Source organism: Tamandua tetradactyla, chromosome 16, assembly GCF_023851605.1.
Source record: "Tamandua tetradactyla isolate mTamTet1 chromosome 16, mTamTet1.pri, whole genome shotgun sequence".
Classification (NCBI taxonomy): Eukaryota; Metazoa; Chordata; class Mammalia; order Pilosa; family Myrmecophagidae; genus Tamandua; species Tamandua tetradactyla.
The window spans coordinates 40026081-40051928 of record NC_135342.1 but is presented as its reverse complement, the minus strand read 5'-3'; the positions used below and the strand labels follow the sequence as shown (position 1 = coordinate 40051928).

At 38.6% G+C, this 25848-nt stretch overlaps 1 protein-coding gene across 3 annotated transcripts in view; it reads left to right on the top strand.

Moving 5' to 3' along the window:
- The first annotated feature begins 10663 nt into the window (after window positions 1-10663).
- MYLK3 (myosin light chain kinase 3) overlaps window positions 10664-25848 on the top strand; it is a 68387-nt gene continuing 53202 nt past the window's right edge. Inside the window, exon 1 of one of the 3 annotated variants that reach the window (XM_077132311.1) lies at window positions 10664-10972. Coding sequence is in view for 2 of the 3 variants with exons in the window: in XM_077132313.1 (XP_076988428.1) it covers window positions 10955-10972 (18 nt within the window). In the remaining variant the exon portion in view is untranslated. The remainder of the gene's footprint in view (window positions 10973-25848) is intronic. The other 2 variants (XM_077132314.1, XM_077132313.1) reach the window with 2 other exon arrangements.

Below are 25848 nucleotides of genomic sequence, written 5' to 3'. Positions count from 1 at the left end.
ATGGAGTGTGACTCAAAGTCCCTTTCCTCTGCATTAGCACTTAACTTGGCTAGGGTAGTTCAGTGATTTTCCTTCCTGTTTCTAGATAATCTAGATAATCCTCCTTTGGGGAGGATGCACCATTACTGCTTCTCAGATGGCCACTTGCTTTACAGTCTATGATCTTCTGGGCCGCTGGCCAGGTTGGCTTTTCATTCCCCTCTGAAGGCATTGCAGACAAGGGCAGGTCAAACTTTTTGGGCAGCCTGGCCTCTTGACTTGCATTTTCCTTTAGCCTTCTGGCTATGTTTTAGACCATCCAAGTTTCCAGGGACGGAACAGTATTTGGAAGGACCCAAGGGGCCCAGCACCCTGGCAGTTCTCTCTCACTGGCTTGCCCACTCTCTTCATCTTTGGCCGATAGGACAGAGTTTGACTTTTGCGCTGCTGGCTTCTCTCCCCCACTAGCAGCGACCATCACCAGCAGTGGCATGATGGACTACCTGGCAGTTTGAGGGCTTTGTCTGAACTCCAAGTTCTCCACTAACTCAACAGTTGTGTCAAATGGTTTCTTTCTGGGTCTAAAAGACCAGTGGAAAGACATGGTCTCGAAGGCCACCTGCTTGGCTTGGGAGGGGTGGAAGCCTCAGGCTGATTCTTTGTCCTCATATATACAGTACCAAATTTCTGGAGATCCTGAGTCCTTCATGCAATTTCAATCAATTGTCTATTGCCCTTTCCATTCACCTACCAAACTCTCTTGTAGTAGCTCTTGTCTAGTGGTGATGAACTATGTCAACTTCTGTTTATCTGGAATTGTCTTAATCTGTCCCTCATTTTGAAAGACAGTTTTGTCAAATGTAGAATTCTTGATTGGCCTTTTTTTGCTTTCAGCACTTTAAGTATGTTTTCTGTCTCCTTGCTTCCATAGTTTCCTAGGAGAAGTCAGCAGTTAATCTTATTAAAGTTCCCTTGTATGTGACACTTTGCTTCTTTTCTTGTGGCTTTCAGAATTCTCTATCTTTGGCTGTTCACAGTTTGATTATAGTATGTCATGGTGTGGATCAATTTGGGTTTATCCAGTCTCGGGTTTGTTGAACATCTTGGATGTGTATGCGCATGTCTTTTACTAAATTTGAAAAGTTTCCGGACATTATTTCTTTGAATATTCTCTCTTCCCCTTTCTTTTTTTTTTTTTTCTGTTTCTGTGACTCCCATAATGTGTAAATTGGTACACTTCATGATGTCTCACAGGTTCCTCAGGCTGTGTTCATGTTTCTCTATTCTTTCTTCTTTCTGCTCCTCAGACTAGATGATTTCAATTGTCTTATCATTCAATTCACTGATTCTTTCTTCTGCCAGCTCCAATCTGCTATGGTCTTCAGCTTTATTTGGTTCCTTTTCATAATTTCCATCTCTCTATTGATAATTCTGTTTGTGTTCATCTATTGTTTTCCCAACCAAAAGGTCTTGAAAATTCTATCCTGTTTACATTAGTATTGTCTTCCATTGGCTCTGTGAATGACTTTACTCCTGGTTTTTTATTTCTTTATCTGTAGAAGCCTGATATTCACCTGGTTTTCCCTCTGCAAAGTCAGGTGAGAGCTACAGCTTATATCCCATTTTTATTTCTTGCCTACTGAGCCACCGTGGCCTGCCCTTATATCCCGTTTTTAACAACAGAGTGACAACAGCTGCCATTCACTGAGTGCCTAACTCTGTGCAGGCAGTGTTATATGTGTTTCACATTGATTATCTCATTTAATCCTCAAAAAAAACCCATTTATCTTGATGGGGAAACTGAGGCTCAGAGAGGTTAGATTACCTGCTATAGTCACACAGTAAGTAAGTAGCTGAGCTTCAAACGCAGGTCTGCCTGGAACCAAAGCCTGAGCTCTTTACCTCTACGGCACGTGGTTACCAACTACCCAATGGATCTTCATGAGCATATGAGGAGAGAAATCTGAAAGCACAACCTATTAGCTGGAAACTGTGATAGGCTGAATAATGGCCCCAAAGCTATCCACATCCTAACCCCTCAAAATATTTGAATGTGATCTTATATGAAAAAACAGAACATTGCAAATGTGATTAAAGATCTCAAGATGAGGCCTGGCCCGAGCATCTCTCCACTTAGGGTTGCACGTGGTTTCAACTTCAGGTTGGAGTCAGATTTGCCATGAAGCTATGGACGCATAAGCTTTAGGACCCATTCCTTACATTTATCTGCTCGTTTTTTTTATAAATTTCCAAAGCGGCTCTCCAACCACCACCGTGCCCTCTTCCACCTTCACCGGCTCCTCCGCCACCGTCCTCGACAGCCTTGCCACCCTCACCTTTCCTCCTCCAGAACAGCTACTAGGGGAGTAGAAACGATACAGAACAGCTCCCAGAGCCACGACAGAGATCAAAAAGACAGCGTACCCCATCCTGGAACAGCTGACTGTCTGGGAGAACTAGCTCCGGTGAGATCGCCGAGGGGCGCGGGCTTTCCCGGGCGGGGCGGCAAGCGGCCGGAGTCCCTCCCTTCCTCCTTCCCGGGACAGCTGGCAGAATTGAGCAGGCAGTCCCCTCAACCCGCGGCGGCTGGCACCCCCACCATGCAAGGCCCCCCGGACCAACTGAGAGAATTGAATCAGAAATCCCCAGACCGCGGAGAACGGTGACCAGGGGTGTCCCTTCCAAACACGTGACTCCCTGGTACAGCTGGGAATGGTGCACTCTCCCGGGCTGTGGCGGCTGGTGCCCTCCTGCCACGCTTGGCACCCCGGGCCGACTAGGAAATTCGGACGGGCGCTCTCCCGGGCTGCGGCGGCCAGCGACCCTCCCCGTGTTCGGACCCCCGGGTCGGCTGGCACTCTTCGAAGCCGCTTCGGCTGGTGAACCTCCCCCACGGCGAGAGTTTTCCAAAGTTAAAGGACCCAGAGCACCTTTTACTGCTGGGACCCACAGACAAACGTGTGCCAGGGGCGCCACCTACTGGGCAGGATAAGAAAAACAGAACCCAGAGATTTCACAGAAAAATCTTTCAACCTGTTGGGTCCAACACCCAGGGAAATCTGACTAAATGCCCAGACGCCAGCAGAAGATAACGGAACACGCTCAGAAAATTGAAAATATGGCCCAGTCAAAGGAACAAACCAATAGTTCAAATGAGATACAGGAGCTGAGACAACTAATGCTGAATATACGAACAGAAATGGAAAACCTCTTCAAAAACGAAATTGATAAATTGAGGGAGGACATGAAGAAGACATGGGCTGAACACAACAGAAATGGAAAACCTCTTCAAAAACGAAATCGATAAATTGAGGGAGGACATGGGCTGAACAAAAAGAAGAAATAGAAAAACTGAAAAAACAAATCACAGAGCTTATGGAAGTGAAGGATAAAGTAGAAAAGATGGAAAAAACAATGGATACCTACAATGATAGATTTAAAGAGACAGAAGATAGAATTAGTGATTTGGAGGATGGAACATCTGAATTCCAAAAAGAAACAGAAACTATTGGGAAAAGAATGGAAAAATTTGAACAGGGTATCAGGGAACTCAAGGACAATATGAAGCGCACAAATATACATGTTGTGGGTGTCCCAGAAGGAGAAGAGAAGGGAAAAGGAGGAGAAAAACTAATGGAAGAAATTATCACTGAAAATTTCCCAACTCTTATGAAAGACCTAAAATTACAGATCCAAGAAGTGCAGCGCACCCCAAAGAGATTAGACCCAAATAGGCATTCTCCAAGACACTTACTAGTTAGAATGTCAGAGGTCAAAGAGAAAGAGAGGATCTTGAAAGCAGCAAGAGAAAAACAATTCATCACATACAAGGGAAACCCAATAAGACTATGTGTAGATTTCTCAGCAGAAACCATGGAAGCTAGAAGACAGTGGGATGATATATTTAAATTACTAAAAGAGAAAAACTGCCAACCAAGACTCCTATATCCAGCAAAATTGTCCTTCAAAAATGAGGGAGAAATTAAAACATTCTCAGACAAAAAGTCACTGAGAGAATTTGTGACCAAGAGACCAGCTCTGCAAGAAATACTAAAGGGAGCACTAGAGTCAGATACGAAAAGACAGAAGAGAGAGGTATGGAGAAGAGTGTAGAAAGAAGGAAAGTCAGATATGATATATATAATACAAAAGGCAAAATGGTAGAGGAAAATATTATCCAAACAGTAATAACACTAAAAGTTAATGGACTGAATTCCCCAATCAAAAGACATAGACTGGCAGAATGGATTAAAAAACAGGATCCTTCTATATGCTGTCTACAGGAAACACATCTTAGACCCAAAGATAAACATAGGTTGAAAGTGAAAGGTTGGGAAAAGATATTTCATGCAAATAACAACCAGAAAAGAGCAGGAGTGGCTATACTGATATTCAACAAATTAGACTTCAAATGTAAAACAGTTAAAAGAGACAAAGAAGGACACTATATACTAATAAAAGGAACAATTAAACAAGAAGACATAACAATCATAAATATTTACGCACCGAACCAGAATGCCCCAAAATACGTGAGGAATATACTGCAAACACTGAAAAGGGAAATAGACACATATACCATAGTAGTTGGAGACTTCAATTCACCACTCTCATCAATGGACAGAACATCTAGACAGAGGATCAATAAAAAAATAGAGAATCTGAATATTACTATAAATGAGCTAGACTTAACAGACATTTATAGGACATTACATCCCACAACAGCAGGATACACCTTTTCCTCAAGTGCTCATGGATCATTCTCAAAGATAGACCATATGCTGGGTCACAAAGCAAGTCTTAACAAATTTAAAAAGATTGAAATCATACACAACAGTTTCTCGGATCATAAAGGAATGAAGTTGGAAATCAATAATAGGCGGAGTGCCAGAAAATTCACAAATACGTGGAGGTTCAACAACACACTCTTAAACAACGAGTGGGTCAAAGAAGAAATTGCAAGAGAAATTAGAGGCGAATGAAAATGAAAACACAACATATCAAAACTTATGGGACGCAGCAAAGGCAGTGCTAAGAGGGAAATGTATTGCCCTAAATGCCTATATCAGAAAAGAAGAAAAGGCAAAGATGCAGGAATTAACTGTCCACTTGGAAGAACTGGAGAAAGAACAGCAAGCTAACCCCAAAGCGAGCAAAAGGAAAGAAATAACAAAGATTAGAGCAGAAATAAATGAAATTGAAAACATGAAAACAATAGAGAAAATCAATAAGACCAGAAGTTGGTTCTATGAGAAAATCAATAAGATTGATGGGCCCTTATCAAGATTGACAAAAAGAAGAAGAGAGAGGATGCAAATAAATAAGATCAGAAATGGAAGAGGAGACATAACTACTGACCTCACAGAAATAAAGGAGGTAATAACAGGATACTATGAACAACTTTACGCTAATAAATACAACAATTTAGATGAAATGGACGGGTTCCTGGAAAGACATGAACAACCAGCTTTGACTCAAGAAGAAATAGATGACCTCAACAAACCAATCACAAGTAAAGAAATTGAATTAGTCATTCAAAAGCTTCCTAAAAAGAAAAGTCCAGGTCCAGACGGCTTCACATGTGAATTCTATCAAACATTCCAGAAAGAATTAGTATCAACTCTCCTCAAACTCTTCAAAAAAATCGAAGTGGAGGGAAAACTACCTAATTCATTCTATGAAGCCAACATCACCCTCATACCAAAATCAGGCAAAGATATTACAAAAAAAGAAAACTACAGACCAATCTCTCTAATGAATACAGATGCAAAAATCCTCAATAAAATTCTAGCAAATCGTATCCAACAACACATTAAAAGAATTATACATCATGACCAAGTAGAATTCATCCCAGGTATGCAAGGATGATTCAACATAAGAAAATCAATTAATGTAATACACCATATCAACAAATCAAAGCAGAAAAATCACATGATTATCTCAATTGATGCAGAGAAGGCATTTGACAAGATTCAACATCCTTTCCTATTGAAAACATTTCAAAAGATAGGAATACAAGGGAACTTCCTTAAAATGATAGAGGGAATATATGAAAAACCCACAGCTAATATCATCCTCAATGGGGAAAAATTGAAAACTTTCCCCCTAAGATCAGGAACAAGACAAGGATGTCCACTATCACCACTATTATTCAACATTGTGTTGGAGGTTCTAGCCAGAGCAATTAGACAAGAAAAAGAAATACAAGGCATCAAAATTGGAAAGGAAGAAGTAAAACTATCACTGTTTGCAGACGATATGATACTATACTTCGAAAACCCAGAAAAATCCACAACAAAACTACTAGAGCTAATAAATGAGTACAGCAAAGTAGCAGGTTACAAGATCAACATTCAAAAATCTGTAACATTTCTATACACTAGTAATGAACAAGCTGAGGGGGAAATCAAGAAACGAATCCCATTTACAATTGCAACTAAAAGAATAAAATACCTAGGAATAAATTTAACTAAAGAGACAAAGAACCTATATAAAGAAAACTACAAAAAACTGCTAAAAGAAATCACAGAAGACCTAAATAGATGGAAGGGCATACCGTGTTCATGGATTGGAAGACTAAATATAGTTAAGATGTCAATCCTACCTAAATTGATCTACAGATTCAATGCAATACCAATCAAAATCCCAACAACTTATTTTTCAGAAATAGAAAAACCAATAAGCAAATTTATCTGGAAGGACAGGGTGCCCCGAATTGCTAAAAACATCTTGAGGAAAAAAAACGAAGCTGGAGGTCTCGCACTGCTGGACTTTAAGGCATATTATGAAGCCACAGTGGTCAAAACAGCATGGTATTGGCATAAAGATAGATATATCGACCAATGGAATCGAATAGAGTGCTCAGATATAGACCCTCTCATCTATGGACATTTGATCTTTGATAAGGCAGTCAAGCCAACTCACCTGGGACAGAACAGTCTCTTCAATAAATGGTGCCTAGAGAACTGGATATACATATGCAAAAGAATGAAAGAAGACCCGTATCTCACACCCTATACAAAAGTTAACTCAAAGTGGATCAAAGATCTAAACATTAGGTCTAAGACCATAAAACAGTTAGAGGAAAATGTTGGGAGATATCTTATGAAACTTACAATTGGAGGCAGTTTTATGGACCTTAAACCTAAAGCAAGCGCACTGAAGAAGGAAATAAATAAATGGGAGCTCCTCAAAATTAAACACTTTTGTGCATCAAAGAACTTCATCAAGAAAGTAGAAAGACAGCCTACACAATGGGAGACAATATTTGGAAATGACATATCAGATAAAGGTCTAGTATCCAGAGTTTATAAAGAGATTGTTCAACTCAACAACAAAAAGACAGCCAACCCAATTACAAAATGGGAAAAAGACTTGAACAGACACCTACCAGAAGAGGAAATACAAATGGCCAAAAGGCACATGAAGAGATGCTCAATGTCCCTGGCCATTAGAGAAATGCAAATCAAAACCACAATGAGATATCATCTCACACCCACCAGAATGGCCATTATCAACAAAACAGAAAATGACAAGTGCTGGAGAGGATGCAGAGAAAGAGGCACACTTATCCACTGTTGGTGGGAATGTCAAATGGTGCAACCACTGTGGAAGGCAGTTTGGCGGTTCCTCAAAAAGCTGAATATAGAATTGCCATACGACCCAGCAATACCATTGCTGGGTATCTACTCAAAGGACTTAAGGGCAAAGACACAAACGGACATTTGCACACCAATGTTTATAGCAGCATTATTTACAATTGCAAAGAGATGGAAACAGCCAAAATGTCCATCAACAGAAGAATGGCTAAACAAACTGTGGTATATACATACGATGGAATATTATGCAGCTTTAAGGCAGGATAAACTTATGAAGCATGTAATAACATGGATGGACCTAGAGAACATTATGCTGAGTGAGTCTAGCCAAAAACTAAAGGACAAATACTGTGTGGTCCCACTGATGTGAACGGACATTCGAGAATAAAGTTGGAATATGTCATTGGTAACAGAGTCCAGCAGGAGTTAGAAACAGGGTAAGATAATGGGTAATTGGAGCTGAAGGGATACAGACTATGCAACAGGACTAGATACAAAAACTCAAAAATGGACAGCACAATAATACCTAATTGTAAAGTAATCATGTTAAAACACTGAATGAAGCTGCATCTGAGCTATAGGTTTTTTTTTTTTTTTACTATTATTATTACTTTTATTTTTTTTCTCTATATTAACATTCTATATCTTTTTCTGTTGTGTTGCTAGTTCTTCTAAGCCGATGCAAATGTACTAAGAAACGATGATCATGCATCTATGTGATGATGTTAAGAATTACTGATTGCATATGTAGAATGGTATGATTTCTAAATGTTGGGTTAATTTCTTTTTTTCCGTTAATTAGTAAAAAAAAAAAAAACACTGAATGAAGCTGCATCTGAGCTATAGGTTTTTTTTTGGTCTGTCTGTTTGTTTGTCTTTTTTTTTTCTTTTTCCTGTTTTTTTTTTTTACTATTATTATTTTTAAAATTTTTTCTCTATATTAACATTCTATATCTTTTTCTGTTGCTTTGCTAGTTCTTTTCCTAAATCGATGCAAACGTACTAAGAAATGGTGATCATGCATCTATGTGATGATGTTAATAATTACTGATTGCATATGTAGAATGGAATGATTTCTAAATGTTGTGTTAATCTTTTTTCTTCAATTAATAAAAAAATGTCTTATCTACATGTAGCAAGCAGTTAATTAAAATATTTTCTGCTATGTTGTGGAATTTGACAAGTTTTGAAAATTTCTCAATTCTAAATAAATACTCATTTTGGTAAAAAAAAAAAAAAATCTCAAAATGAGGAGATTATCCCAGATTATTTGGGTGGGCCCTAAATACAGTCACATGTATCCTTATATAAAAGAAACAGAAGGAGATATGACATATACAGAGTAGAGAATAAGGCAGTGTGACCAAGAAGGCAAATATTGGAATGATGTAGTCACAATCCAAGAAATGCCAGTAGCCACCAGAAGCTAGAAGAGACAAGAAACTGATTCTCCTCTAGAGCTCTGGAGGGAGTGTAGCCCTGCCAATTGATTTTGGCCCAGTAACACTGATTTCAGACTTCAAGTCTCCAAGACTGAGAATAAATGTCTGTTGTGTGTATATTGGTTACAGCAGCTGTAGGAAGGTAATGCAGTGACTTTGTGCCCTCACTTTGCCTCAGTTTCCTTATTAGTAAAATGAGGCTATTAAGGGTATGTACCTAGAATTTTAAAAATAGTAATAATTTAAAATGCTTGGCAGGGTGCTTGGAACAAAGTAAATGCTTGTTTTAGTTTGCTAATGCTGCCAGAAGTGCAAATATCAGAAATGGAATGGCTTTTTAAAAGGGTATGTATTAGATTACAAGTTTACAGTTCTAAGGCCATAAAAATGTCCAAATTAAGGCATCCAGAGAAAGACACCTTGACTTGAGAAAGACTGATATCTGTCACATGGGAAGGTATGTGGCTGGCATCTGTTGCTCCTTATTCTCAGTTCCATTGCTTCCAGCTTCTAATGCCAGTGGTTTCCTTTCTAAGTATCTGTGGGCTTTCACTTAGCTCTTTGGGACACAACTTTGGGTTCTTGCTTGCTTATCATCTCATGGAAAGGCACATGGTGATGTCTTCTGGGTTCTGAATCTCCAACATCTGTGTCTAGGTATCTGCTCTCTCTGTTGGTACTCCAAGCATCTCCAAATGTCTGCATCTCTGTTGGCTCTGAGCTTTCTCCAAAATGTTTCCCTTTTTAAAGGACTCCAGTAAACTAGTCAAGACATGCCTTGAATGGGTGGAGTCACACCCACAATTGGGTGTGTCACATCTCCATGGAAATAATCTAATCAAAAAGCTCCTATCCTACAATATTAAATCAGGATTAAAGAATATGACTTCTCTGGGATACACAACAGTTTCACACCAGCACAGTGCTCAGCAGAGATAAGGTATATTATTACTGTTATTCCTAATGAACTCTGATAAGAGTGTGTATGGGGTACTCTGGCACATGGCCTTCCAGTAAATTAAACAGGGCATTTTAAAGGCAAATAAATTGAAAATAATTATAAGTGAGAGAGAATTGACAAAAAAAATCTCCACTCTCAATTTCTAAGAGTGGTTACCATCCTCAGAGAAACACTTTTCAAACACTTGGTACTCAGTGATGCCCTAACAACTTCCTTATTCTTTTGGATCTGATTCTGAGTGGTCATTCCAGGACACATTAATTAATGGAACATAAAAATAAACACTGCAACTGGAAATTGGAAGTGTAAATTCAAGAAGGCAGCTGGTATTGGGCATATAATTACAGTGCTGTCCATAGAAATGTGTAGAGGGAGGGCTGTACTGGTCTCAGGCCTGGGTCCCAGGTGTCTAAGGGTTATTTCTTGCTCAGGGCTGGTCTGGAGCAGATCCAGTGAGTTAGTCTTTGAGGTGTTCCCAGTTGTTCACGCAGCTCCAAGAGGCGTCATCACCTTGATTGTGGGTTGCTCTGGGCAGCAACAGAGAAGTTGGCAGCATGGCCTGGAGTGGCTCTCAGTGGGCTGGGCCAGCTGACACACACCACTTAGGTTTCCAAGGAGCCAAGCTATCCTCTCTCACGCAGGGCTGATGCACTTGTGGCTAAATGCAGTGCACCCAGGGCCCTGGGCCAGATTCAGGGCAGGAAATAGAATGCCCCTCCATCACCAGGGAAACAATGGTCTGCGTGCATGATTTAAACCAGGGCCAACAAGAGAGCTCAAAGGGACGGTCAGCAGAGGAAGGCAGGGAGGGAGACCAGAAGGCTGCTTGCAGGGATTTTTCTGGGATCTAACCATTGACAAGTCACCTAGCTGCCCCCATGTTTAAGTTTATCTGCGTATAAGATGGAGGTAACAACATATACCTGTCTCACTGGGGATATACGAAAACAATATTTCTGACAGACCACTGGGGATCCATGGAAGGAAGGTGGTATGTAAGTGCAGATGATAAATTTACTGTGTGTTTATGCTTTTAGCAGGTGCATTCGGGTGTATAGACTGCAGAAAACACTCTTATAGTCTAATTTAAAAAGCACCAACCAAAGAAACCAACAGCTCTGGGCTTTAAGTGCATGGATTTGTCTTTGCCAGGGTTGGGGGACTTGCATGTGTAACTCAGATTTCAGAACTATGGTTCACTTATTGCTGTGATCAGTGATACTCATGGGTGCTTCGATAATTAGAGAATCTTACAATCAGTGATTGTTCCCAAATGTTTGCCTTTAAAAAAAATCTCAAATTAATTGTACCATGAAGTTTATGAGTTGCACATGGAGTCTAAAACATTTCTTCCCAAATTAGAAGGGGGCAAAATCTATTTAAAAAGCAAAGGCCAGGAAGGAGTAGTTGTTTATCCCCCACAGGCTCTGCTATTTCTGAAGAGTCTGTTATATGTAAGTGTTTTCTGTTCATTTCAGGCAAAGCAGTTGACCTCAGACCTCCCTGTAAGACTATTAAATGTTGTTTTTTGTCAACTGGAGTCCTGAGGGAGTCTATCACTCTGTGTTCTTAGTTAATTAAACCTCTCTCTGATATGTCTTCTCTGTCTAGAGAAATTCCCAAGGGTCTAGGTGAATGATGACTACTATAGAAACACATACTTTTGTTTAACAACACAAATATTATACTTCATTGTAAAAAATGAGAAGATAATAAGGAAATATAGAAAATAAGGATCAGCTGCAGTCTTATCATGTAGCGTTAACCATACTGCTGATGGATTTTCTGGGCATACTTTGTCTTTGTTAAACAAAAAAAAAGGATTCTAGTGTACTTGTAACATGCTTTTGGGGTGACGTCCTTATCTTTTAGATCTAGGAAGATCTGTGGGGAGAGGCCCTACTTCTGTTGTCAGCATGTGGGGTTGTGGAATGAGGGCCTCAAAACTTCAGTTGGCGCTTGCAGAAGTATTTTCAAAGACTTGTCCTCCCAGATGCCTCTCTACTTCCTTAGTGTTCCTGTGTTTTAGCAACAACAGATGTCCCTGGAGTGATAAACACTTGCTGATTTTGCTTCTCTGTGGATAATGGTCCCAGGCCCTCCCAATCCACCTGTACCCTGAAGCCAAGTCCACCCATCTTTTTTTTTATGCTACAGAATTTGATTAAGGTATATCTTGCTTGACCTGCAATGCATGAATCTTATAGCCCTTTGGATTTTTTTTCTTTTCAATCATTTCTCTTTATTAGCTGAAATACTCTTTCCTTATTATAGAAGATGGGGGTTAAAACAATAATGCATAAAATACATTCTACCACCCTATTATTAAATCTTGCACTGGTGTGGAACATTTGTTACAATAGATGAAACTACCTTTTAATAATTGTACTATTAACTATTATCCATGTTTCAACTTAAGGTTCACTGTTTGTATAGTTGTATTTCCATGAATTTTTAAAAATTTTTATTCTATTACGTGTATACAACCTAACACTTCCCCTTTGAATTATATTCAGATACATATATTTTAGGGAGATGCCACAGGTGGCTCATAGCAGAATTCTTGACTGCCATGCTGGAGACCCAGGTTTGATTCTCAGCACCTGCCTGTGCAAAAAAAAAAAGAAAAAAAAGATATATATATATTTCAGTGCTGTTAATTATGTTCACAATGTTGTGCTACCACCACCACTATCCATTACCAAAACATTTCCATCATTCCAAGTAGGAGCCCTGTTCAAGCCTTAAGTTCCCTTTCCCAATCCCCACCCCATCCTCTGGTAAACTTTATTCTAGATTCTGACTCTAAAAGTTCGCTTATTCTAATTATTCCTAATCAGTGAGATCATACAATATTTGTCCTTATGTGTCTGACTTATTTCACTGACAGGATGTCTTCAAGGTTTATCTGTGTTGTCACATGTATCAGGACAGCATTATTTTTATGGCCAAATAATATTCCATTGCATGTATATACCCCATTTTACTTATACATTTATTGGTTGATGAACACTTGGATTGCTTCTGTCTTTTGGCAATTGTGACTAGTGTCGCTATAAACATAAGTGTGTAAAAATCTGTTTGAGTCCCTCCTTTCAATTATTTTGGATATATACACAGTAGTGGGATTGCCGGGTCATAGGGTAGTTCTATATTTAGCTTTCTGAGGAAACATCAAACTGTCTTCCACAGTGGCTGCATCATTTTACCTTTTTACCATCAATGAATGAATGTACCTATTTCTCTGCATCCTCTCCAACACTTGTTCTTTTCCTTTTTTTTTTTTTAATAGCAGCCATTCTAATGGGTGTGAAATGGTATTTCATTGTGGTTTTGATTTACATTTCCCTGATAGCTAATGATGTTGCGCATCTTTGTACGTGCTTTTTAGCCATTTGTTTATTTTCTTTGGAGAGATGTCTATTTAAGACTTTTGCCCATTTTTTTGGCTTATGTTCCTGTTCTTAAATTGAAGGATTTCTTTGTATATTGTAGATAGTAACTCTTTCTCAGATATGTGGTTTCTAAATATTTTCTCTGATTGTTTAGGTGTCATAAGGTACAAAACTTTTTAATTTTGATGAAGACCCATTGATCTTTTTTTCTTTTGTTGCTTGTGCTTTGGGTGTAAAATTTAAGAAACCGTTGCATAATGCAAAGTTCTCAAGATGCTTTCTTATGTTTTCTTTTAGGAGTTTTATAGTTCTGGCTCTTATATATAAAATCAAATCATTTTGAGTTGATTTTTTTGTATATAAGGTGAGGAAGTGTGCTCCTTTTTTAAAACAAATTGCCAGTTTTCTCAGTACCATTTGTTGAAGAGACTGTTATTTCCCAATTGAGTGGTCTTTGCCTCCTTGTCAAAAATCAGTTGGCCACAAACGTAAGGGTTCATTTCTGAGCTCTCAATTTGATTCCATTGGTCTGTCCATTCTCATGCTTGTACCATGCTGTTTTTAATACCATGGCTTTGTAATAAATTTTAAAATAGGGAAGTGTGAGTCCTCCAACTTCATTATTGTTTTGCAAGATGGCTTTAGATATCTGAGGACACTATCCTTCTATATAAATTTGATGACTGGCTTTTCCATTTCTGCAGGGAAGGTTGTTGGAGTTTTTATTGGGATTGCATTGAATCTATAAATTTCTTTGGGTAGGATTAACTTAATGATATTTAATCATCCAATCCATGAACATGAATGTCCCTCCATTTATTTAGTTTTCCTTTTTTTTGTTTTTAGCAATGTTTTGTGATTTTCTTCATACAAGTCCATTATATCTTTGGTCAGATTTATTCCTAGATATTTGTTTCTTTTTGTTGCTATTATGAGTGGAATATTTTTCTTGATTTCTTCTTCTGATTGCTCATTGTTTGTGTATATAAACACTACTGATCTTTGGGTATTGATCTTTTACCCTGACACTTTGATGAATTCATTTATTAGCTCTAGGAGCTTTGCTGTGGGTTTTTCAAGATTTTCTGTATATAGAATCATGTTATCTGCAAATAGGGAAAGTTTTGCTTGTTCCTTTTGAATTTCAATGCTTTTTATTTCTTTTTCTTGCCTAATTGCTCTGCCTAGAACTTCCAGTACAATGTTGAATAATATTGGTGACAGTGTGCTTCCTTGTCTTGTTCCTGATCTTAGAGGGAAAGCTTTCAGTTTTTCACCATTAAATAGAATGCTAGCTGTGTGATTTTTATATATGCCCTTTATTATGTTGAGGAAATTTCCCTCTATTTCTAATATTCTAAGTGTTTTTAACAAGAAGAGGTACTGGATTTTGTCAAATACCTTTTCTGCATCAATTGGGATCATCATGTGTTTGGTTGGTTTTTTTCCCATCATTGCATTAATGTGGTGTATACATTAATTGATTGTCTTATGTTGAACCAACCTTGCATAGAAGGGATAAATCACCCTGGATCATGTTATATAATTCCTTTAATGTACTTTTGGCTTGAGTTTGGTAGTATTTTGTTGAGGATTTTTGCATCTATGTTCGTGGAGATAGTGGTCTGTACTTTTCTTTTCTTGAAGTATCTTTATCCAGCTTTGGTCTTCTTCAGTTTTTTTGGAGGATTTTGAACAGAATAGCAGTTAAGTCTTCTTGGAATGTTTGATGGAATTCCTGTGTGATGTCGTCTGGTCCTGAGCTCTTCTTTATTGGGAGGTTTTTGATGACTGATTCAGTCTCTTTACTAGTAATTGGTTTGTTGAGATCTTCTATTTCTTCTTGAGTCAGTGTAGGCAATTTGTGTGTTTCTAAGAATTTGTCTGTTTCATCTGGGTCATCGAATTTATTGATGTGCAGTTGTTCTTAGTATCCTCTTATAATCCTATTTATTTCAGCAGGGGTTGGTAGTAATGTCCCTCTTTTCATTTCTGATTTTCATTATTTTATCCTCTCTCTTTTCTTCTTTGCCAGTCTAGCTAAATTTCATCACTTTTATTGATCTTTTCAAAGAACTAACTTTTGGTTTTGTTCTTTCGTGCCATTGTTTTTTTCTTTTTATTTTCTATTTCATTTATCTCCACTCTAATCTTTGCTATTTCCTTTCTTCTGGTCACTTTGGGTTAAGTTTGCTCTTCTTTTACTAGTTCTTCCAGTTTTGAGGATAGGTCTCTGATTTGAAGTCTTCTTTTTTAATGTAGGCATTTAGAGCTATAAATTTCTGTCTCAACACTGCTTTTGCTACATCCCATAAGTTTTGGTATGTTGTATTTCCATTTTCATACACATTAAGACATTTCCTAATTTCACATGTGATTTTCTCTTTAACCTATTGGTTGATTAAGAGTATGTTGTTTAATTTCCACATATTTGTAAGTGTTCCGTTTCTCCCTCTGTTACTGATCTCTTACTTCATTTTGTTGTGGTCAAAGATTATAAGTTGTATGACTTCAATATTTTTTAATTTATTGAGACTTGTTTTGTGACTTAACATATGGTCTATCCTGTGCACTTGAGAAGAATGTGTATTTTGTTTTTGATAGGTGAAGTGTTCCATATATGCCTGTAAGATCTAGTTGGTTTAGAGAGTCATTCAAGTTTTCTATTTTTTTTTATTTTTGTGGATTGAACAATACACAGACACAAACATTCTTAACATACAAACATTCCACACATAGTGTACAATCGATGGCTCCCAATATCATCACATAATTCATCACTGTGATCATTTTTTAGAACATTCGTATCACTCCAGAAAAAGAAATAAAAAGAAAAAACTCATACACACCATACCCCTTGCCACTCCTTCTCATTGACCACTAGTATTTCCATCTACCCAAATTATTATAATCTTTGTTTACCCTACTATTTGTTTATTTTTTATCCGTATTTTTTACTTATCTGTCCATACCCTAGATAAAGGGAGCGTCAGACATGAGGTTTTCACAATCACACAGTCATATTATAAAAGCTATATCATTATACAATCATTGTCAAGAAACAAGATTACTGGAACACAGCTCAACAGTTTCAGGTAATTCCCTCTAGTCACTCCAATACACCATAAAGTAAAACAGGCTATCTACATAATGCGTAAGAATAACCTCCAGGATAACCACTTGACACTGAAATCTCTCAGCTATTGACAGAAACACCAGTGTGCAAATGTCCATTTGTGTTCCCACACTCAGTTCATCCAGGCATATACTGAGCAACAGGGTTTGAAGATCATATGGCAACCCCACCCCTAGCCTCCTATGGAACCATCACACTGCCCTTCAAGGGGTTGCACCTCTGTTTCCCTACAGACGTGAATAGGTACCTCACTTTCTCCCTCTTTTTTTAAAATTTATTTATTTATTAATTAAAAAATTAAGAAAAAACAAAAACATTAATATATCATTCCATTCTACATTATAATCAGTAATTTTCAATATCATAACATAGTTGCATATTCATCATTTCTTAGAACATTTGCATCAATTCAGAAAAAGAAAAAGACAACAGAAAAAGAAATAAAATGATAACAGAGAAAAAAAGAGATTATACATACCATACCCCTTACCCCTTGCTTTCATTTATCACTAGCATTTCAAACTAAATTTTAACATTTGTTCCCCTTATTATTTATTTTTATTCCATATGTTCTACTCGTCTGTTGACATGGTAGATTAAAGGAGCATCAGACACAAGGTTTTCACAATCACACAGACACATTGTGAAAGCTATATTATTCAATCGTCATCAAGAAACATGACTACTGGAACACAGCTCTACATTTTCAGGCAGTTCCCTCCCGCCTCTCCACTACATCTTGAATAACAAGGTGATACTTAATGCGTAAGAATAACCTCCATGATAACCTCTTGACTCTGTTTGGAATCAAAGCCATTGACACTTTGTCTCATTTCACTCTTCCCCCTTTTGGTTGAGAAGGTTTTCTCAATCCCTTGATGCTGAGTCTCAACTCATTCCAGGATTTCTGTCCCATGTTACCAGGAAGGTTCACGCTCCTGGGAGTCATGTCCCACGTAGAATAGGGGGAGGGTGGTGAGTTTGCTTGTTGTGTTGCCTGGAGAGAGAGGCCACATCTGAGCAACAAAAGAGGCTCTCTTGGGGGTGACTCTTAGGCCTAAATTTTAAGTAGACTTGACCTATCCTTTGTGGGGTTAAGTTTCATATGAACAAACCCCGAGACTGGGGGCTCAGCCTATAGCTTTGATTGTCCACGCTGCTTGTGATAATATCAAGAATTCAACTTGGGGAAGTTGAATTTCTCCCATTCTCACCATTCCCTGAAGGGGACTTTGCAAATACTTTTCCACTCACTAATCAAATCACTCTGGGATGCATCAGGGCATCACACTGGACAAACCAACAAAATCTCACGTCCTACCCAAGATTTCAAGTACTTATGGTGTTCAATTAAGCCATCTACATAAGTTATATTAGGAAATGCACTAGTCAAAATACAAATTTTGCACCAAATAAATATTTTTTGCTTTAGTCTCACAAATAAAGGTGAAATTTTAAAATATTAATTAACCTTCTATTTTCAGCACCCTGCTGTAATGGCATTCCTTTGTTCTTCCTCATTCAAAAACATTTTTAAAATTTGTACATTTAGTCACTATTATTATACACTCTAGGCATTCCTAGCTTATACCATCTCAATCTTTATCATCTCTTTCTTTCTGATTTCATTTATGCCCCCAGCCCTCTTCCCTCTATCATTCTCACATGCAGTTTTTAAAAATTTTTTTAAACGTAGCATACAAACTCTCCACATTTTCTCTTACACTTGTTTCTCTCTGACCATTTTTAAATAGCTTTATTCACACATCATACAATCCAGCCTAAGTATAGAGACATGCCTTCACCACCATACTCTGTCTGAAGACATTTCCTTTTCTTTCACAAAGAATCCATACCCCTTGACAATTAGTTTTGGCATAATGCCTTTGTTACATTCAGTGAAAGCATATTACAATGTTACTGTTGACCATAGACCGTAGTTTACATTGACTGTCCATTTTCCTGTATACCATCTGTTCTAGTTTGCTAGCTGCTGTAATGCAGTTTACCAGAAAAGGAATGGCTTTAAAAAGAGGGAATTTAACAAGTTGCTAGTTTACAGTTCTAAGACTAAGAAAATGTCCCAATTAAAGTAAGTCTATAAAAATGTCCAAATTATGGCACCAACAAGATGCTACCTTCACTCAAGAAAGGCTGATGAAGTTCAAGGTTTCTCTCTCAACTGGAAAGGCACATGTGAACATGGCAACGTCTTCTAGCTTCCTCTCCAGGTCTCTGGCTTCATGAAGCTCCCCCTGGGGCATTCTCCTTAATCTCCAAAGGTCCTGAGATGGACTGTTGTACTTCCCATGTCTCTGCTGCTCTCATCATTCTCAAACTTTCTTCAAAATGCTTCCTCTTTTAAGATATTCCAGTCAAGTAATCAAGACCCACTGGAATGGGTGGAGTCACATCTCCCTCTAATTAAAAGTTAATACTTACATTTATGTTTGCCTTTTGTTATATATTTTTTAAATTAGAGAAAATAATAAATTAAAAAAAAAAAGTTAATACCCACAATCAGGTGAGTCACATCTCTGTGGGAACAATCAAAAAGCTCCCAGCCAGCAATACTAAATGAAGATTAAAGAACATGGCTTTTCTGGGGTCCACCACAGTTCAAACTGGCGCACTATTTTCACCACCACTCTATAATACTGACATTCCTTTGTTCTTTCTCCTGCAAAAACATTTTTTAATTTGCACAATTTAATCACTATCGCTACCCACTTTAGGCATTCCTAAATTATACCGACTCACTCTTTATTCTCTATCTTACCTTCTGATTTCATATGTGCGCCCCAGCCCTTCTCCTGCAACTATACTCATATTCAGCTTCATTCAGTGTACTTACATTATTGTGCTACAATCAGATAGTATTGTGCTATCCGTAACTGAATTTTTGCATTCAGTCTTGTGACACAATCTGTGTTCCTTCAGCAGTATTTGCCTAATCTCTACCCTATTTCTGTCTCCTGATAAACTGTGTTTTTAACTTAAATGCTCCAAGTTCACGCATTAATGTTAGTTCATATCAGTGAGACCATACAGTATTTGTCCTTTTGTTTCTGGCTAATTTCACTCCACATAATGTCCACAAGGTCCATCCATGTAGTTACATGCTTCATGACTTTACTTTGTCTTACAGCTGTGTAATATTCCATCATATGTATATACCACAGCTTGCTTAGCCACTTATCCATTGATGAACATTTGGGCTGTCTCCATCTCTTGGAAATCATAAATAATGCTGCTATAAACATTGGTGTGCAAATGTCTGTTTGTGTCCTTTCTCTCTTTTCCTCTGAATAGGTACCTAGCAATGGGATAGCTGGATCATATGGCAATTCTATACTTCACTTCCTGCCTTCCTGCCAAACTGCATTCCACAGCAATTGTACCATTTTACATTCCCACCAACAGTGGATAAGTGTGCCTCTTTTTCCATATCCTCTCCAGCACTGTTTTCTGTGTTGTTGTTGTTTTTTTTTAACATATATATAATGGCTATTCTCATGGGTGTGAGATGATATCTCATTGTGGTTTAGATTTGTATTTTCCTAATAGCTAGTGAAGTTGAGCATCTTTTCATGTGCCATTTAGCCATTTGTATTTCCTCTTCTGAGAGGTGTCTGCTCATATCTTTTGCCCATTTTTTAATTAGGTTATTTGTCTTTTTGTTGTTAAGTTAAAGAATCTCTTTATATATTCTGGGTACTAAACCCTTATCTGATATGTGGTTTCCAAATATTGTCTCCCATTACACAGGCTGACTTTTAACCTTCTTGACAAAGTTCTTTGATGCACAAAAGTTTAATTTTGAAGAGTTTCCATTTATCTATTTCTTTCTTCAATGCTCATGCTTTAGGTATAAGATCTAGGAAACTGCCTCCTATTAACAAGTTTTATAAGATATTTCCCTACATTTTCTTCTAAAAGTTCTATGGACTTAACTCTAATGTTTAGGTCTGTGATCCATTTTGAGTTAATTTTTGTATAAGGTGTGAGATATTTTTATTTTTTTTGCATATGGATATCTAGTTCTCCAAGAAGAGGCTGATCTGTCCCAGGTGAGTTGGCTTGACTGCTTTATCAAAAATCAATTGTCCAGATTGGGAAAACCTTCTCCACCAAAAGGGGGAAGAGCGAAATGAGACAAAATAAAGTTTCAATGGCTGAGAGATTCCAAACAGAGTCGAGAGGTTATCCTGGAAGTTATTCTTACACATTAAATAGAGATCACCTTGTTAGTAAAGATGTAATGGAGAGGCTGGAGGGAACTGCCTGAAAATGTAGAGTTGTGTTCCAGTAGCTATGTTTCTTGAAGATGATTGTATAATGCTTTCACAATGTGACTGTGATTGTGAAAACCTTGTGTCTGATGCTCCTTTTATCTACCTTATCAATAGATGAGTAAAACATATGGAATAAAAATAAATAATAGGGAGAACAAATGTTAAAATAAATTTAGATTGAAATGCTAGTGATCAATGAAAGGGAAGGGGTAAGGGGTATGGTATGTATGTTTTTTTTGTTTTCTTTTTCTGAATAGATGCAAAAGTTCTAAGACATGATTATGATGATGAATATGCAACTATGTGATGATATTGTGAATTACTGATTATATATGTAGAACAAAAAAAATCAATTGTTCATAGATGAGAGGGTCTACATCTGAACACTCTATTTAATTTCATTGGTCAGTACATCTATCTTTATGCCAGTACCATGCTGTTTTGACCACTGTAGCATCGTAATATGCTTTAAAGTCAGGTAGTGTGAGACCTCCCACTTCATTCTTCTTTCTCAAAATATTTTTAGCTATTTGGGGCAACCTGCCCTTTCAAATAAATTTGGTTATTGGTTTTTCTATTTCTGCAAAGTATGTTTTTGGGATTTTAATTGGTGTTGCATTGACTCTATAAATCAATTTGGGTAGAATTGACATCTTAACTATATTTAGCCTTCCAATCCATGAACACGATATGCCCTTCCATTTATTTAGGTCTTCCCTGATTTCTTTTAGCAATTTCTTGTAGTTTTCTGTGCATAGGTTTTTGTATCCCTGGGCAAATTTATTCCTAAATATTTTATCCTTTTGGTTGCTATTGTAAATTGAATTATTTACAATAATGTCTTGATTTCCTCCTCAGAATGATCATTACTACTGTATAGAAACACTACTGATTTTGGCATGTTGATCTTGTGCTCTGCCAATTTGCTGTACTCATTTATTAGCTCTAGTAGCTTTGCTGTGGATTTTGGGATTTTCGAGATATAGTATCATATCATCAGCAAACAGTGAGAGTTTTACTTCTTCCTTTCCAATTTGGATTACTTTTATTTCTTTTTCTTGTCTAATTGCTCTGGCTAGAACTTCCAGCATAATATTGAATAACAATGGTGACAGTGTTAGTGACAGTTGTCTTGTTCCTGATCTTAGGGAGAAAGCTTTCAGTCTTTCCCCATTGAGGATGGTGTTAACTGTGGTCTTTTTGTATATTCCCTTTATCATGTTGAGGAAGTTCCCTTTTATTTCTATCCTTTGAAGTGTTTTCATAAAGAAAAGATGTTGAATTTTGTCAGATGTCTTTTCTGCATTAATCGAGATGATCATGTGGTTTTTCTGCTTTGATTTGTTGATATGGTGTATTACATTAATTGATTTTCTTATTGTGTTAGTCAGGGTTCTCTAGAGAAATCAGCAGGAAATATCTGTGGATATAAAATTTATAAAAGTGTCTCATGTAACCATGGGAATGTAGAGTCCAAAATCCATAGGGCAGGCTGTGGAGCTGACAACTCCAATGGAGGGTCTGGATGAACTCCACTGGAGAGGTTTGCCAGTTGAAGCAAGAAGAGTGACTGTCTCTTCTGAATCCTATTTAAAAGGCTTCCAGTGATCAGATTAAGCATCACAAATTGCAGAAGATACTCCCCTTGGTTGATTACAAATGCAATCAGCTGTGGATGCAGCTGACTTAATGATCATGATTTAATTCTATGAAATGTCCTCATAGCAACAGACAGGGCAGCACTTGCCAACCACACAAACAGGTACCACCAACTGGCCAAGTTGACACATGAACCTGACCATGACAGTCCACCCCTCCTCAACTTGGCAGCTATACACATCACCTTAAACCATACTTAATTTCTAAATAGAAAACAATAAAAGACACATTTTTTCCTCAACTAACAATACTCAACTTTCCTGCGTACAACTGGAAACACATTACATCTCCCCAGAATAAGGTGCAAGCCCTTGGATAATATTCATTCTTAAACTAGATATCTTACAACTTAAATACTATAACATGAGCAAAACAGCATTATAGTCCTCATTTCTGTAACTGATCACGTGGTCATAGTATATATTGTTCACTACCTTCTTCCACTACCCATTCCATGTTTCCTTTACCCTCAGCAAGCACTTCAGCTTGCCGTGGTTCTTTGCCTGGTGGGGTGACCCAAACCTCCATTCCTGACGTTTCAGAGCCATTGGTAGTACTACCTGGATTGGGTTGTTGCAGTTTTCCATTGATTTTAATCACAGGGCTTGGTAGTACTAAAAGACACCTTAAGGGATCTCACATATTCCAGGAAAACTCTTCTTTACCTCCATTGTGTAGTTGCAGTACTGTTTCTCCCGATAGTCAGGGTCAATCACCCAGCCAGTAATGTAATCCCCTTCTTGGCTTGTTGATCCAGGGGCATGAGTAGCCCAAAGTGACCAGGTGGCAATCTTAGATTCCAGTTCAATGGAATCATTGTCTTTTCTCCTGGTGGAATCACTCCCCCTTTTGGAAGTAAAACCTGTAGGCCAGCAGAGCTCAGGGTCGCAGGGACAGGAAGCAAAAATTTTCCTCTTGGATCACTAGGGGTAATAGTAAGTGGTGCCATTCCCATTTCCAGCCCTTGGTTCCTGGACCCATGGATCCTGGCTATGGGAGAAACAGTACCATACAGTGGATGCTGATTCAGAGCATATGCAGCTTCCAGAAGAACATTACCCCAGCCCTTCAAGGTATTGCCACCTAGTTGGCACCATAATTGAGTTTTCAAAAGGACGTTCACTGTTCTATTAATTCAGCTGCTTCTGGATGATGGGGAACATGGTAAGACCAGAGAATTCCATAAGCATGTGCCCATTCCCACACTTCATTTGCTATGAAGTGTGTTCCTTGGTCAGAAGCAATGCTGTGTAGAATATCATGATGATGGATAAGGCATTCTGTGAGACCATGGAAGGTAGTTTTGGCAGAAGCATTGCATGCAGGGAAAGCAAACCCATATCCAGAGTATGTGTCTATTCCAGTTAGAACAAATTGCTGCCCCTTCCATGAAGGGAGTGGTCCAGTGTAATCAACCTGCCACCATGTAGCCAGCTGGTCACCTCAGGGAATGGTGCCATATTGGGGGCTGAGTATGGGTCTCTGCCACTGGCAAATTGGGCACTCAGCAGTGGCTGTAACCAGGTCAGCCTTGGTGAGTAGAAGTCCATGTTGCTGAGCCCATGCATAACCTCCTTCCTTACCACCATGGCCACTTTGTTCATGAGCCCATTGTGCAATGACAGGAGTTGCTGGGGAAAAAGGCTGACTGGTATCCACAGAACAGGTCATCTTATCCACTTGATTATTAAAACCTTCCTCTACTGAAGTCACCCTCTGGTGCACATTCACATGGGATACAAATATGTTCATGTTTTTAGGCCACTCAGAAAGGTCTATCCACATACCTCTTCCCCAGACCTTTTTGTCCCCAAATTTCCAATAATGGCCTTTCCAAGTCCCTGGCCATCCAGCCAAATCATTAGCAGCAACCCATGAGTCAGTATACAAATGCACCTCTGGCTAGTTCTCCTTCCAAGCAAAATGAACAACCAGGTGCACTGCTCGAAGTTCTGCTGATTGGGAGAATTTCCCCTTACCACGGTCCTCTAAGGACACCCCAGAAAAGGGTTGTAGTGCTGCAGTTGTCCACTTTTGGGTGGTACCTGCATATCGTGCTGAACTGTTTGTAAACCAGGTCCGAGTTTTCTCTTCTTCAGTCAATTCACTGTGAGGAACTCCTCAGGAGGCCATAGCTCTGGTCTGGGAAGGAGAAGGTAATCTGGCAGGAGTGGAGGCTGTGGGCATTTGGGCCACTTCCCCATGTAACTTACTTGTGACTTCAAGACCTGCTCTGGCTCTATCTTGTATATGCCATTTCCATGTTATAATGGAGTACTGCTATGCATGCCCAACTTTATAGGTTGGTGGGTCTGACAACACCCAGCTCCTGATAGGCAACTCAGGTCTTATGGTAACTTGGTGGCCCATGGTTAAGCATTCAGTCTCTAATAAGGCCCAGTAGCAGGCCAAAAGCTGTTTCTCAAAAGGAGAGTAGCTATCTGCAGCAGATGGTAAGGCTTTACTCCAAAATCCTAAGGGTCTGTGTTGTGATTCTCCTATAAGAGCCTGCCAAAGGCTCCAGATACAATTTCTGTTAGCCACTGACACTTTCAGCACCATTGGATGTGATGGATCATGTGGTCCAAGTGGTAGAGCAACTTGTACAGAAGCCTGGACCTGTCACAGAGTCTCCTCTTGTTCAGGTCCCCACTCAAAATTAGCAGCTTTTCTGGCTACCTGATAAATGGGCTGGAGTTGCACACCGAAATGAGGAATATGTTGTCACCAAAATCCAAAGAGACCAACTAGTCTCAATAAAAAAAAGCCTCTTTTTTTTTATTGTTGGCGGGGCCAGATGCAGCAACTTATCCTTCACCTTAGAAGGGATATCTCGACATGCCCCACACCACTGGACACGTAGAAATTTCACTGAGGCACTGAGGTGGAAAGCCCCTCTATTTTTGTTGGATTTATCTCCCATCCTCTGAAACACAAATGCCTTACTAATAAATCTACAGTAGTTGCTACTACTTGCTCACTAGGCCCGATCAACCTGATATCATCAATGTAATGGACCAGTGTGATGTCTTGTGGGAGCTCAGCTGGTCCAGCTTGTCTAAACTGGTATACACCATGTGTTCTGTCACTGATTTGGCCCCAGCAGTTGTTCTGTACTGTTCCTGACTATTTACTAGCTGCTTTTGAGGACGAACTGTATTCCATACCTCACTAATTCGCATCTTGCTTCTCCTCTCAAGTTTTCTATTTCTTTATTGATCTTCTCACTAGATGTTTTACCCATTATTGAAAGTGGTGTATTAAAGTCTCCTACTATTCCTGTAGAACCATCAGTCTTTCCCTTCAAATCTGTCTGTATTCGCTTCATATGTTTTGGGGGTCTGCTGTTCGTGCATATTGTTCCATCTTCTTGTTGAATTGTCCCC